Source organism: Haemaphysalis longicornis, unplaced genomic scaffold, assembly GCF_048455015.1.
Source record: "Haemaphysalis longicornis isolate Haplotype H1 unplaced genomic scaffold, Haemaphysalis longicornis Haplotype H1 scaffold_1, whole genome shotgun sequence".
Taxonomy (NCBI): Eukaryota; Metazoa; Arthropoda; class Arachnida; order Ixodida; family Ixodidae; genus Haemaphysalis; species Haemaphysalis longicornis.
The window spans coordinates 288,419,795-288,435,489 of record NW_027526203.1 but is presented as its reverse complement, the minus strand read 5'-3'; the positions used below and the strand labels follow the sequence as shown (position 1 = coordinate 288,435,489).

Below are 15,695 nucleotides of genomic sequence, written 5' to 3'. Positions count from 1 at the left end.
TTGATTTTCGTCTTGAAATTAATTAACAATGTATTCTAAAAAAAAAAAAAAACTTGCCATGATGTGCAGAAAGATACTCCGGTTCTTTTTGAGGGGTTTTATTGCGGTCATACCGCGCGTGCGAGGAAAACTTCCTTTTGCTATTCGGTTGTGGTCCGGCAGATTACAAGTTTAGGTTCCGCAAAATATTGATAAAAATGCCGTATTGAGAAGATTTACATCAGATTTTAGCCGTTATTGTCTAGTTTTATTGTGGACGTTGTAGCGGTTTCGAGGGTACAACTATTTTTTTCCCTACTCAGCCTCAGATGGTAAGCGCGCCTTGTAGATCCCGTGTTTTGCTAGCTTGTTTCTAAGTTGTCTGCCTAAAATATCACGTTTTCATTTAAAATGTAATATACCTGAGAGTAATTCTTGTACCAACGACACGGTGTTGTTGTTTTAGTGTTCACGTATATGCCAAAAAGTTAGAGCCCTTCAAGGGTCTAGACCAGGTGTTCACCACGTTTTATGAATTTTGTGGCTATAAATTTATTAAAACTAATTTCAAATGATAAAAGCTAGTGGTTAGGTTCCTCTTTGTAAGGTGGTCCTGATCGGGCGGTTATTTATGCTGTTAGGCCCCGCGTTCGAAGACAAACTGCGTTTTTACTATCTTAGGTCAAGTAAAAAATTAAGTAAATAAGTAAATATTGACCGAAACAAATAAAAACTAGGTCGTCGTTGGCGTAAGCTTTAGCGCATTGTTCGGCGGTGCAAGATGCCATCGTCGCCCGGGCTGCCATAGTCACCGGGGACCTTCCTCCCTCGGTCACCACCCCTCCCCCGAATTAGCCCTTGAAGCATTAAAAGTTCTCTCTCTCTCTCTCTCTCTCTCTCTCTCTCTCTCTCTCTCTCTCTCTCTCTCTCTCTCTCTCTCTCTCTCTCTCTCTCTCCCCCGCTGGCCGCTGAAACGGGAGCAAAGGGTGCTTGTTAGCCTTTCCGTTGGTCCCATTCACGTCCGGGGTCAAACGTTTGGCCCCTTCATTTTGCACACGGCCCTCATCTTGGCGCGTACGTTTGATCTTTAGGGGACTAAATGTTCTTCGCGAGGCCGAAACGCCGCAGTTAGTCTTATTTTCTCCCATTTGGACTAAGAGTGTAAGGCTGATCAGCAACTGTATACAATGTTTGGTTATTTCTTGTTGGTTGAAGTAAGAAATTTCGCCGAAGGCGACATTGTTATCTAGCTCATCCCTGTAGTCATAATGTGCGCCGTCTTGGGACAGGGATGGCATGGTCCTCAACCCTATTAACGTGTCACTTCCCATACCTCGCATGTAGTTCGCAGTGGACTGTCAAAGCCGCACATAAATGTATCTGAAGCAATGCATGAGCGCCGCACTAGCGTGGTTGCCCCCCTCTAATAGCCATCGTGCGGAAGTGTTGTCTCTTCCACAACCTCAAACTCAATAGAAATACCCCTCATTTCGATCAAAATACCGTACGATCCCTACGCTGCCATGACGTCGTCTGCTCCCGGTGCTGCCACTGGTGCTGCCCTTGCCGTTCTAGTTGCCTGAGCGCATTATTGACACCTATAATTCACTCAGCCTCTTTGAAACACCGCGATTAAGTACTGCAAGAAATACAGCGAAGCTCGCACTAAGGCGCAGGACTTGAAGGTAGTGAAGCTGTACGTAACCTTCACGACCGTCACCAGAGTTTAAGTCCACGATTGCAGCCGATTTGCTTCTTCTTCGCTACCGCAGCGGCCTTTAGTCAGTCATTGTTGCTATAAGTGTGAGCTTCCTTCCTTTTTTTTTTGTTTTTGGAAGTGATAATCATTGTACGTCACCTAGGAGGGGCGTACGCTAGGAGGTGTTTTTCTCGTTCCGAGCAAGCGTTGCCACGATTACGGGAATGCTGGAGACATTCTCGTTCCGAGCAAGTGGTGCCAAGATTACGGGGAACGCTGGAGTTTTTTTTTTCAATCCTGGCCGATCTCTCTAAGTGGGCATGCTTGGCTTGACATACGCGCGCCGGGAACGCTCGGCGGTCGTCGCAAGGCACGCACACATGAGCGCTCGGCATTTTCTTGATTTTTTCAACTGCCGGGCGGTCGCCCAAAGGCACGCGCTCACGTGAGCGCTCTTGGCAATTTGTTGGCATTTTTAACTGCGGACAGGAAAAATTACGATTTGCTAACCAGCTTCGCTGTTAGAAGATATCTTAACCAGGGAGCAAGGCAAGATTGCACCGCGAACCTCCATGGGCCGGTCATCTTCGTTGCTTTTCACATTGTTTGCTTCACTAGGCCACAAACTTGGAATTGCGAATAATTTGGCGTCAGCGCAATATCGAGAAAGATATGCGAGTCCTCGTTGAAAAAAAGTATGCAGCATGAGGTAAAATACTTACGCAGGCAAGCTGGCATATATGCCATCACTCTGATTCTAACAGGAACCTTAAGCCATCATCATCGAAAGCCGCGCCGTGTCGCCTTGTAGGTACCGAGCCCTACGCCTCGGATTCTTCCTCGTGGGCGCTCCATGCAGGCGACGCACTTTGTAAGACCGCCGATGCCAGACTCATGCTTCGGCGCCTCCATTGCCTATGCGTTTCCCGATACACGAGACACTGTAATGATAGCGGTCACTAGCGTGGTCTTGTTTTGCTGTGACAGCCGTGAATATTTTATCATAAGGGCTACTTTTATTCTGAGAGCGCCAAATGGCCCATGTTGCGAAAACGCCGGGGCCAGGCGTAGGCACCTAGTGGAGCGTCCCACAGCACGAGGCGCTCCGCGTTCTATTGGCGGTGAACGCTACCACGGGCAGCGCTGCGAAGCGCGCCTCCGTGACGTCCGCTTAGGGGTTCTCGCATTCGTCGTCTGCTTCACTCGGCTCGCTCTCTCTGCTGTTTCTTTGCATGCGGTTGACTTTTGGTGCTTATCCGCACCAGATCTCGCGTATACGCAACTTCTTTCGTAACAAAAGACTTAAAATCGCTTAAACTAGCACAAGGCGTGATTTTGAGTATTGTTTTTGATACCATTCCGGAAGAAAAATTGCCGGCGTCGCCCCATTACTGCGAAGCTGGTCCTGTGCGGAGCGCGACGAGTCGGAGCTAGGCGTCAGCTTTTATATTCAGCAATCTTTCGAACGAAAGTAACAGCCCGAGTCTAACAACCGGCAACAGCGAAAATGGAAGACCAAAACAAATTCCAGGCCTCGGGGCTGTCGGCTTTGGCAGAAGACATTATGATACCAGCTAATCGTATGTAAGGTAAAACCGATTTGGCAACCTTGCCTAATGCTCTAAACTATTAATTGTATCACGACACTTTACGTTGCCACGGCATGAAAGTGTGCCGACATGCACTATGGGGAACAAATAATGTAGGTTCATTTCCAAATAACCTACTCTGTGTATAGGCGCGTGTTCGTTTTATACCAGGCTTCTAACCAGTATGGAGGCTTATTGAGCAAAACGAGCTACCTGTATGGCAAACATACAGTAAGACTATGTTTAGATTTGGAGGGATATTTTGGTACATTAGCCACAGCCATGGATATCATCCCAATATTCAGATAGGCGTTATAGTAAAACTGCACCCAAGAAGAGGAGTGCGAGGAAGAGGAGAAAACTTTAGCAGTAAAATCGAGCTGCTAAGTGGGCAGCCTCCTCAGTCCAAGACAAGAGAGTAAGAGTAATTTTCTTCAATTCATCGAACTTCATCCCGAGTAGGCCAGGATTTGGTCTTTTGCGACTGAAGGGGTTGGAAAACAATAAAGAGCTGTTTGGACATATTCATCGGTTTCGAATTGTGTTTTACTGAAAATTGGCATGTATACTATTTACTGCGTTTGTTAGGAAGTATATCAAGCCTTCAACAGTGTAATCATGTCATAACTGCTCGGGTTGAGATGGAGTTCGTTACGATAACGATGGTTATGATAGAAATTCGTTTCACAAAAGCCGCCTTCGAATGCTGTGGACAACGTTATCTGCGCGATTTCACGGTGACGTATATAGCACAAACCTTCTTATTGCATTTGCATGTGAATAAACAACGCACGCTGTGGGTATGTGCTTAATGCGTTTGGCACAGAAAAAAAAATCATCTAATATAAGTCAACAACAACGAAAGAAATGGAAGACACCCGTTTTATTACCTGCTTTGCAACCCGCTGCTTGGTGCGTAGCATTTGACGGTTGAGTCTTCATAAGAGCATCTGAGAAATACTTTAGGGAAGCCTACGCATTTTGAAAACTTATCGGGGAGCGCTGAGCACTGAAAATCGCAAATATGCTAGATAGGACGAGGTACACACGATCATCTGAGCGATGCTCTAAGAAAGTCGGCCTCTATCTCCTCGTGTGTTGTAAACTTGTGCGGGATAAAGCCAGAGCTGTCAGAATCTGGCTGAAAATACGCTTTTCAAAGCACAAGAGCATCAAAGCGGGTGATTTCTAGCATAAGCACTACTTTCCAGTCGCAAGCGGATGACCACGGCGCGGGTGTAGCAGCGGCGCCAAGGTAGCAGACGACAGCGGAGCGAGTCCCTAAGCCGACGTCAGAGCCAGGGGGCGCCACTCAAACATCCCACCGCCAATAGCGCGAGCTTCGTAATGGTATACCGTATTTGCGTGATTCTGACGCGCACCTTTCTATCTAAAAGCATCCTTCAAATTCGTGTGCGTGTTACATGGGTTAATAATTGAAATCGGCTTCAAAGCAACGAGAAGCATAGCCATGGACATAGACTGCTCCCAAAATCCAGCTCAATTCAATCAAAACAATCCGTCAACATCACGTATGTAAATTTTGGGCCACTCATTCCTCAATTAGAATACCTAAGCCAGCTGTTCCCCGCATTTCCGCTGCCGCAATCACCCCTGCGTTTCAGTTGTTATGGCTCTGAAGAGGTACCACTATGGAGCGTGCATGAATCGGGAGGTAATATTACTTGCCAACAGTGAGGGTAATTGAGTCACGGCCGCTCGATGGAAACAAAGTGTGCTCAGTGACCTTGTTTCCATCGAGCGGCCGTGGGACGCGAGTGCGCGATTTTTCATGGAGCCATATTTTCATGCAAGGCTCCAGCGGCCGTGAGCACTGACGTCCTCAAAAACTTCAAGGCTCCCACTAGAATTCACAAATTAGCAGCGAGTGAACCAACAGCCCGTCACGTCTACAACTATGTAGGTCAGGGCATTTAAAATCACAAATACTTTCAATTTTTCCTGATCTATTTGTTAATGCCAGCAGGAGCTGGATAAGCAAGTCTACGAAGCGCAAGCACAGGGAATTTTCGCTACCACAGTTGCGTGTGTCAAATAACGTGTATTTTGCCAGGTGTGTGGTGGCATGTACTTTACATCTGTGCGTTAGAATCGTCGTTAAGACATTTTTTTACGAATTTTGTCACCTAAATTTACCACTGCATTGCAATGGGGAAGGGGGGGGGAGGGGTGTTAGAATCGTGCAAATACGGCAAAAAACACAAGTTAAGGCCCACGCTGCTAGGCAACTCAAAGCTATGTAAAAAGCGGAAAGTTCCAGCTGTGGCTGTAAGTGCAAGGCGTCCTCAGATTTCTTTTTTTTTTTTTCATAAGGGCACATCGCCGGTATAAAGGCGCATGCGGTGATGAGCATACATATAAAAACAAAAAACCATGAAGACGTTGCTATAGCTCGGATGCAGTGGGGAAATATCCGATGACCTCATTCTTCTGAGACGAGAATCATGATCACCCAGCGAGAAGCCATCGCTAGAGACGCGTTACAACATCGGGTTTCGTATTAGAGATTTGTGGTCGGTTTTTGAGGCCTGGGAGGCAGAGGAAAAATTCATCACGGCTTGATGATTTCAGCGAAATCAGAAACAGGACCAGCAAAAGTGCGTGTCGTTAATACTATACGGGCCGATGCCCACGCACACGTAACGCATATATCCGCACGGGGCACTGATTGAAACTGGCGACGCCAATACCCTGCTGTATATCTGTAGGGTCACTGCCTCAGGAACGTATGCGCACACGGCTTACTTCATCTTCTTTCCCGTTTTAAAGCGACTGAGACACACCGCGTGAAATATGGCCATTAAAGATTCATCATAATAGCATAGCGGTACGTCAGTAACTCTTCCTGCAGGCCGTAGCAGATTTGGGTCATCGTAATTGAATGTTTTAAGGTGGAAGCCTTAAATGTCTTGTTAGAAGGTTTAACTCTAATGACTCCGGCGTCGACACGAATGACGCAAAAACCCAGACGAAACAAGGACGGTCAGAAGCGAACCAAATCTTGCCAGCCTTGTAAAAAAGATGATTAACGATTAACAAAGTTTACTAGTGATTGATTAACGATTCATAGTAATTGTTAGTCAGGTGGATTAAGAAGGATTGGGGCGAATCAAAGTAGATTAAAATGAATTAGGATGGAATAGTGATTTGTTAGTGATTGATAGTGATGATTAGTAATGTCGGAATAAGGTGGATTAACATGAAACAAGGTAGATTAGTATGAATTAGGACGCATTAATGTGAGTTAAGTTGAATTAAGGCAAATTGAGACAGGTTCAGATGTATTCATATGAATTAAAATGAAATATGTTGGATTAAGGTTCATTGGAACTAATTGAGGCGGATTAAGGTAGATTCAGATAAGTTAAGGTAGAATAAGGTGAATTAGGGTGAATTCAGGTACATTAGGATGGATTATGGTTGGTTAAGCTGGGAATAAGGTGTGGCTAAGATGTACTAAGATGGACTACGGTGTATTAAAATGGAATGAGTCAATTAAGGTGGAATGAGAGAGTTAAAGTGTATAAAAGGGGATTGTGGTGTATTATGAAGATTAAAATGGATTAAGGACGGTAAAAAGCTTGGCTGCTGTGTCGGCGTGTGGACGTCTATATATAAGGTAGCCGTCAGAATAGTGTGCCAACCTTTCACCTCCATTGCACGTTAGAAGTTTTTCGTGTTTAGGTACATTGAAACTGTTGGTTGAGCGTTTATCTTTTGGAACATAATGAACAAAATAATGCCTATAAGCGCGACAGCATTCATGAGACTCACGCCAGAGCTTACTGTGGGTGCAACGGCCCAAAGTGCTCGAGAAAAATTGCCCATCCATGCTCCCGACATTGCCCTCCTCCCTCATATTCCTCCCTCTGCCTGACGTTCTCCACCACCATCCTTCATATTGTTGCGTCGGGCTAAACAGAGGTGCAGATTGGCTGCACACGGGAAGGGGGACTGTGTAAATTAGGCTATGTGCCTAACTGGCGTGGTCATGCAGACCAAGGAGTGAATGTGGTGGGCAATATGGCCATTAAAGCGCCGACGCGTGAGCCGTTGGCCAACACGCTTCTTCACCGTCGTCTTCGATGCTCTCTGTCAACAGCGCGCCGTATTACATTGCACATACCCGCACAGGGTACAGCGGATACACCTCCCTCGAGTCATCTTCTTCGCGGATAACCAACATGGATGGGATAGTTGTACACGTGACAGTACATTCCGCCCGTCTCCTTCCCGTTTCCCCCACTCCCTGCTCCTCTCCAGCTCTTCTCCACTTTCCCCTACCACCTCCTTCGCTTTCTCCTCCTCTTTCCCATTATGTCTACCCCGTTCCTACTTCTCTCCTTCAATTTTACACTGCCTCCTTTTCCCCTTTCCGCTCCAACCATCCGCCTCCTCCACTCATTCTCCCATAATCACTCTCATTTTCTCCTTCCCCATTCCCGTCTCTCACAGCGCCGGCACTGTGTGTAACGAGCTTGTTGGAAAAGAGCTGTTGGCCCCACCGATTCGTTCCGCCTGGTTTTAGGAACACCACCACGATATCCACGGCGATACCAACTTACCTGATCAGTTCAAAGCACACATCATCTAGGTTCTGAACAGATGTTTTCAATTATATCTCAACTGAAATTTCGATTTCGTACCTTGTGAAATGGTTAATTTGTAATGAGAGAGAGATAGAGATAGATAGATAGATAGATAGATAGATAGATAGATAGATAGATAGATAGATAGATAGATAGATAGATAGATAGATAGATAGATAGATAGATAGATAGATAGAGAGAGAGAGAGAGAGAGAGAGAGAGAGAGAGAGAGAGAGAGAGAGAGAGAGAGAGAGAGAGAGAGAGAGAGAGAGAGAATATTCTATTGAAAGAAGGTAGAGAAAGTGAGGACGAGTTTTAGGGAGCGTTGCGCGATTCAGAGGCCTCGGTTCAGGCTTCTGCTGACGGCTTCTTGAATGAAGTCAATCAGGCCGCGTTGCCCCTCTCCTCTCCTAGGTGAGGTCAGCCACTCTCGAGTGTATTGTTTTCCAATTTGGACGTATTGGGGGCACTTCCAAAGCAGATGGTCTTGGTTATTGGTAATTTTGAACTGTGTACAGTATGTTAAGGGTGCTGTTTTGCCATATCTTATGAGATGTAGCCTAGCAGGTGTTTCGAGTGTTCCGGCTTGTGCCTGTCGGAATAGGGTTTGCTGCTGCCTTGTTAGGTTAGAGTTGGGTGCTGGAAGTAGAAATTTGTAACGAGAAACATCGCGGAAAAGGTCGCTAGAGAATGCCCTTGCTCTTCAACAGCGTTTTGCTTCTCCCCAGCGCGAGTGGGCTTGCAATTGAGCGTGCTTTAACGGCAGACTTTGAGGTCAGACAAAAGGATGGGTTGAAGGGGCACTCACCTGATCGCATTCCTATGGGACTTACTAATTCATGGCCCACGGGTTAAAAAAGCATCGTGTACTAATAAGAAAAGTTTTACAAATCAATGAAAATATTCCTAACAGCCTAGTTTGCTCCTTTTAGAAATGCGCCACTTCTTGACTGAAATAAAAAATGAAAACTAAACGCATTTCGGTTTGTTCGATTTTCGCGAGGTGGCGCTAGCGGTCTAGCAAGCGAGAGTTGTATTTCTTTATTTCAATACACAATTTATATATTTCTACATTCAGCCAACTAGGCCGTTTTGAACATTTATGTTTATTTGTAAAACTTCCCGTACTGGTGCACGATGCTTTTTAAGCCCGCGGGTCATGAAATAGTGAGTCCCATAGGAACGCGATCAGGCGAGTCCCCCTTAAGCAGACAAACATGCCTTTGCATGCGCCTTTGTGTAGACAAAGACACATGCAAAGGCATGTTTGCATGCGGATTTGCATGCTTGCATGCATTTTTCAAGAAGTGCAAGTAATAATGCAGGAAATCGAGGAATACGTAAGGCTCCATCGCGCCGCATTGTACCGCAGTCGCATCAATCGCTATTAGCTAGCACGTTGACGCCCCTGTACCCACGGGAACGTGTTGCCTATCGCTCACGCCGGGACTCCGTACTATCACATTACAATGCAGGACGTAGGCTCTGTCGCCCACGTTATTTTAAGCGCAAACATTAACTGTCAAGTGTAGACGACTCAGTGAGAACGGCAGCACTTTCCACTTCCTATTATACGGAAAAATCCCAACAAGCTAGAGGCGCATGCTAAGTAGCCTGTTCCTGCGTCTACGTCGTTTTGTGCTATACTCTCAGCAATACGACGTAGACGGCATCAGGCAAAGCGTGGCCACACACAAGATGAAGACTACGCTGTGCGCTCGCTAGCACCGCATGAACCCCGTCCCCCCATCTCCGCACCGTGCTCTACTGGCTATCATTTCCACCCCGGAACCTCTAAAAGGGCAGCAGCGATATGTATTAATGCGCATGCCCAGATGTACGCGATTGATTGGTTTGCGAAATTCAGCATGGTGCATAGCATCGCCGATGAGCGCATGAAATCGCCCTCGAGAGCCTAGAAGGGAGTAAAGAATATGCTCCCGCCAATGACAATATTGATACAGACGTCAAGGCAAGCTTTCTGGGACTTTGATCACACTATTACCACCGCCTAACGCTGTCTAGAACATCAGTGTAACCCTATGAAATCTGAGGATTAACCCTTGATCACTAAGAAACATTTGAGGGTAGTTCAAATTGGAGCGCATAATTGCATTAGTTCGTCTTCAAGATGAAGAAACGCCATAACTGAAGGACAGTAAATATTAATACAAAAGCACTAGTTAACTTGGTAGGTCGAAAACGCGTCGTCGCCAAGGCTTATAGCTAGCAGACACGGATACCAGACGGTGGCCCATAAAATGGCTGAAGTCTCAAAGAATAAAAACAGGTGAAAGACTGCTCATACTGGCGCCAGACTTTCAATTGAAGCTCCTGCAAGCAGAATTACGTAATTCAGTCGAAAACATAGTTGAGTAAAATTAGGTCAGGCTGCATGGCAACACAACACGGAGCCACAGGAACACCACGGCAGCTCCATGGCTCTAGCTGGGAATGACAGTGGCCGTAGTGAATGCGTTGTGTGGCCTTCGACACAGAAACGGGTGTTGTGTACTGATGCCTACATGAGTAATTTCAGCGAGCTAAGTAGTTAGACGGGTAATTCGGTGCGTTTCCTCAAAATGTCTGCTTTGCTTGTTGTGGCACAGCTGAGACATCAAGCGGCATCCACTAAAACATGCAATCGTAAGGCGCTATCTCAACAGTTGCCGCATGAGCAGTGCGAAAGCGGGAAAAGACAAATGGTAACAAATGATGATAATAAGACGACAACAAACGGGCGCCAATGCCTTCGCGTAATTACATGATAACGAGGGCTTATGTGTCCCGTAATTCGTGAGAGCCGCCTCGTGGTTTCTGGTGTGTAAGAATGATTTGCGGCCGTTTTCACTCGTAAATCTTATGCTTTGAAACTTCTCGTGCTGTACTCACCTGGTATGATAAAATGGAATGTATAAACTGTGAGAAGCATTCTTCCCTAGCACTTTCCTTATTTCGAAAGGGACTTTAGTTATTGTGAGCACGCATATACCCTGGACCGCCAATTTTCTGTGTGCTATATGAAAACTGTTTTAATATGGCCCCTGAAAAATCGTATGTGGCCACAATGGTGTGTGGAACCCCCATCTGAGATTGTGTTGTTCTTCACTGTTGCCCCCTTTTGCAGGCGAGGTCTCAAATCCTGGCCACTGCTGTTGCGGTGCTTTTCGTCGTGAGTCAAGCGGCCCCTGATGGTTCCAAGCCGCAAGAAGGCGCCGACAAGGGCACCTCCAAAGGAACAAGTAGCTCCACCGATCTCGTGGGAGAAGGATCCAACTACAAGCAGAGGCGTGTCAGCAAGTCATCCTCTGGAGAAGTGGACTCTCCATTGGAACCCTATCAGAACCAAGGAGCCTACGAACGTCCCGAGTACGTCAAGGGCTACGCAAAGCTTCGCGGTGCCACTTATGGCAAAATAAGCTACAGTCGAGACGATTCCTTGCGCCATGAGCGAGGCAACGACGGTGGTGTGCTGCACGAAAGGGTGAACTACGGCAAAGTGAAGTACGGAGGGGACGACGCCACCGACCGGGAGAACGACAACTCGCCAGCTGGGCCCTCAGTGTACGATAGCAACGCCTACGCCAGCGCCGGTTACCTACCGCCCATCTACCACCGCGAGGATTACACCCGAGGGAGCCGCCAGAGGGGAGCCCACCACCACAAGAACCGCCAGCGCGGAATGTCGTACATGCCGGTAGAGTACGCCCGCGAAGTGTACCCGTACGACGAGGGCGACCAGCAAGTTGAAGGTCAGGCTGGCTACTCGTCCCGGCTGCACAGTAACAAGATCGGTGGTACCAGCTCAGTGTTCGACGGTGGCAGCTACAACTACGCTGACACCGCTCGCTACGCGTCCGCGGGAGGCGGCGACTACGAGTTTGCGCAGAACAAGGCTCTCCTGCAGCCGGGCTCCTCCATCCAGGGAAGCCTCAGCATCTTTGGAGGGTACGGGCAGGGAAACGGCAACCTGCGCTACCGGGATTTCGTCCCGTACTATGGTTCTGACGGCTACTACAGCCGCCATGACAATGGAGGCTACGGGCCCCAAGGCTACGGTTCCGGCGATCGCGAGGTGCAGCCAAGACCGTACGACGATTACAGCAACGCACTGAATGAAGCAGGTTTCGATGGTGCGTTTGTGGAACCCACTCAGAGATACAAACCTCCGTCGGGAAAGAAAGCGCACAAGCACCACGGCACCAACCGCAGCGGACTCGGCGCCTACATTGTGGGCGTTGAGTACGTCGGCCGCACTCCGCTTCTTGTGCAGACTCAAGCCTCGCGCAACACAGCATCCAGCAAGGACGAACCATACTGGAAGTGACGATCCCCTCCAGCTGGCCCCTACGTGTGTTCCCCATATATCGCTCATAAAAATGTCGCTCCCCGTCCCCTATGCCATCGCTCCTGCTTGCCGCTTGGCCTCTAGTAGGTCGCGCGAATTCCCAAATGAAACATGACAAGAGCCTCTGTTATGCTTACTCCACTGAATTGTATTTCTCCTGTCTTCAGGAATCTCTGTAATGTGAGTGTGATAAAGACTGCAAAAAAAAAATGTGAGAAATATAGGCCCCTACGTGTGTTCCCCATATATCGCTCATAAAGTTGTCGCTCCCCATCCCCTATGTCATCGCTCCTGCTTGCCGCTCGGCCTCTAGTAGGCCGCGCGAATTCCCAAATGAAACATGACAAGAGCCTCTGTTATGCTTACTCCACTGTATTGTATTTCTCTTGTCTTCAGGAATCTGTTTAATGTGAATGTGATAAAGACTGCAAAAGAATTGTGAGACATGTATCGTGCAATCCTCTCGAGTGGCGCAGAGATGAAGAATGTGGCTACGTGTCTGCTCAATTTCTCGGTTAAACTACTGTGCATAAATTTGAGAAATTTAGTTGAAACGAAAACTTAGTAAATTGTGGTCCGGGTGGGGATCAAAGTCGGGGCCTCCGGAATGCGGAAGCATAAAACACCCCCATACCTCGTCGACGTCAGCTTACTAAAGCAGGACTTGGGGAATGCATTGGGGCCTTTCACATAAATGCGTTAGAGACATGTATTTAGGCCAACGCGAGTAATTTCAGCACGCTAAATCGGGAGTACCAATTAGGCGGGTAACGAAGTAGTACGTTCTCCTAAACGTCTGTTTTACTTGGTAATGCGAACGGGGGTGTGTGCCGATAAAGTTCTCTGCTACCACTACTCATAGTAACGGAGCGAAGAAAAAAAAGACGCAAAGGCAAAATGATGATGACACTTTCGGCGATTTGTCACTAAGTTATGAGGATGAGAGGACAGGTTCGGCAATTGGGAACTAATGTTTTCGCATTCACTCCATTCCAAAATATGCTTAGGTGTCCTCGTAACTTTTCGTTGTGCACATCAGTTTCCCTATCGCGTTCTGGTTAGCGACTAGTACGTTTCCCTAAACGTCTTTTTTGCTTGGTAATGCGAACGGGGGTGTGTGCCGGTAAAGTTCTCTGCTACCGCTACTCATAGTAACGGAGCGAAGAAAAAAAAGACGGAAAGGCAAAGTGATGATGGCACTTTCGGCAATTTGTCACTAAGTTATGAGGATGAGAGGACAGGTTCGGCAATTGGGAACTAATGTTTTCGCATTCACTCCATTCCAAAATATGCTTAGGTGTCCTCGTAACTTTTCGTTGTACACATCAGTTTCCCTATCGCGTTCTGGTTAGCGACTAGTACGTTCCCCTAAACGTCTTTTTTGCTTGGTAATGCGAACGGGGGTGTGTGCCGGTAAAGTTCTCTGCTACCGCTACTCATAGTAACGGAGCGAAGAAAAAAAAGACGCAAAGGCAAAATGATGATGACACTTTCGGCAATTTGTCACTAAGTTATGAGGATGAGAGGACAGGTTCGCCAATTGGGAACTAATGTTTTCGCATTCACTCCATTCCAAAATATGCTTAGGTGTCCTCGTAACTTTTCGTTGTACACATCAGTTTCCCTATCGCGTTCTGGTTAGCGACTAGTACGTTCCCCTGAACGTCTTTTTTGCTTGGTAATGCGAACGGGGGTGTGTGCCGGTAAAGTTCTCTGCTAATGCTACTCATAGTAGCGGAGCGAAGAAAAAAAAGACGCAAAGGCAAAATGATGATGACACTTTCGGCAATTTGTCACTAAGTTATGAGGATGAGAGGACAGGTTCGGCAATTGGGAACTAATGTTTTCGCATTCACTCCATTCCAAAATATGCTTAGGTGTCCTCGTAACTTTTCGTTGTACACATCAGTTTCCCTATCGCGTTCTGGTTAGCGACTAGTACGTTCCCCTAAACGTCTTTTTTGCTTGGTAATGTGAACGGGGGTGTGTTCCGGTGAAGTTCTCTGCTACCGCTACTCATAGTAACGGAGCGAAGAAAAAAAAGACGCAAAGGCAAAATGATGATGACACTTTCGGCAATTTGTCACTAAGTTATGAGGATGAGAGGACAGGTTCGGCAATCGGGAATTATGATTTCGCATTCACTCCATTCCAAAATATGCTTAGGTGTCCTCGTAACTTTTCGTTGTACACATCAGTTTCCCTATCACGTTCTGGTTAGCGACTAGTACGTTCCCCTAAACGTCTTTTTTGCTTGGTAATGTGAACGGGGGTGTGTTCCGGTGAAGTTCTCTGCTACCGCTACTCATAGTAACGGAGCGAAGGAAAAAAAGACGGAAAGGCAAAATGATGATGACACTTTCGGCAATTTGTCACTAAGTTATGAGGATGAGAGGACAGGTTCGGCAATTGGGAACTCATGTTTTCGCATTCACTCCATTCCAAAATATGCTTAGGTGTCCTCGTAACTTTTCGTTGTACACATCAGTTTCCCTATCGCGTTCTGTTTAGCGACTAGTACGTTCCCCTAAACGTCTTTTTTGCTTGGTAATGTGAACGGGGGTGTGTTCCGGTGAAGTTCTCTGCTACCGCTACTCATAGTAACGGAGCAAAGAAAAAAAAGACGGAAAGGCAAAATGATGATGACACTTTCGGCAATTTGTCACTAAGTTATGAGGATGAGAGGACAGGTTCGGCAATTGGGAACTAATGTTTTCGCATTCACTCCATTCCAAAATATGCTTAGGTGTCCTCGTAACTTTCGTTGTACACATCAGTTTCCCTATCGCGTTCTGGTTAGCGACTAGTACGTTCCCCTAAACGTCTTTTTTGCTTGGTAATGCGAACGGGGGTGTGTGCCGGTAAAGTTCTCTGCTACCGCTACTCATAGTAACGGAGCGAAGAAAAAAAAGACGCAAAGGCAAAATGATGATGACACTTTCGGCAATTTGTCACTAAGTTATGAGGATGAGAGGACAGGTTCGCCAATTGGGAACTAATGTTTTCGCATTCACTCCATTCCAAAATATGCTTAGGTGTCCTCGTAACTTTTCGTTGTACACATCAGTTTCCCTATCGCGTTCTGGTTAGCGACTAGTACGTTCCCCTAAACGTCTTTTTTGCTTGGTAATGCGAACGGGGGTGTGTGCCGGTAAAGTTCTCTGCTACCGCTACTCATAGTAACGGAGCGAAGAAAAAAAAGACGCAAAGGCAAAATGATGATGACACTTTCGGCAATTTGTCACTAAGTTATGAGGATGAGAGGACAGGTTCGCCAATTGGGAACTAATGTTTTCGCATTCACTCCATTCCAAAATATGCTTAGGTGTCCTCGTAACTTTTCGTTGTACACATCAGTTTCCCTATCGCGTTCTGGTTAGCGACTAGTACGTTCCCCTAAACGTCTTTTTTGCTTGGTAATGCGAACGGGGGTGTGTGCCGGTAAAGTTCTCTGCTACCGCTACTCATAG

At 46.8% G+C, this 15,695-nt stretch overlaps 1 protein-coding gene across 1 annotated transcript in view; it reads left to right on the top strand.

Moving 5' to 3' along the window:
• The window catches only part of LOC144169897 (uncharacterized), a 61,169-nt gene extending 48,521 nt beyond the window's left edge, over positions 1 to 12,648 (top strand). The window contains exon 2 of the mRNA XM_077699325.1: positions 11,005 to 12,648. Coding sequence (XP_077555451.1) covers positions 11,005 to 12,204 — 1,200 coding nt within the window. The 3' untranslated portion in view covers positions 12,205 to 12,648. The remainder of the gene's footprint in view (positions 1 to 11,004) is intronic.
• The last annotated feature ends 3,047 nt before the right edge of the window (positions 12,649 to 15,695 follow it).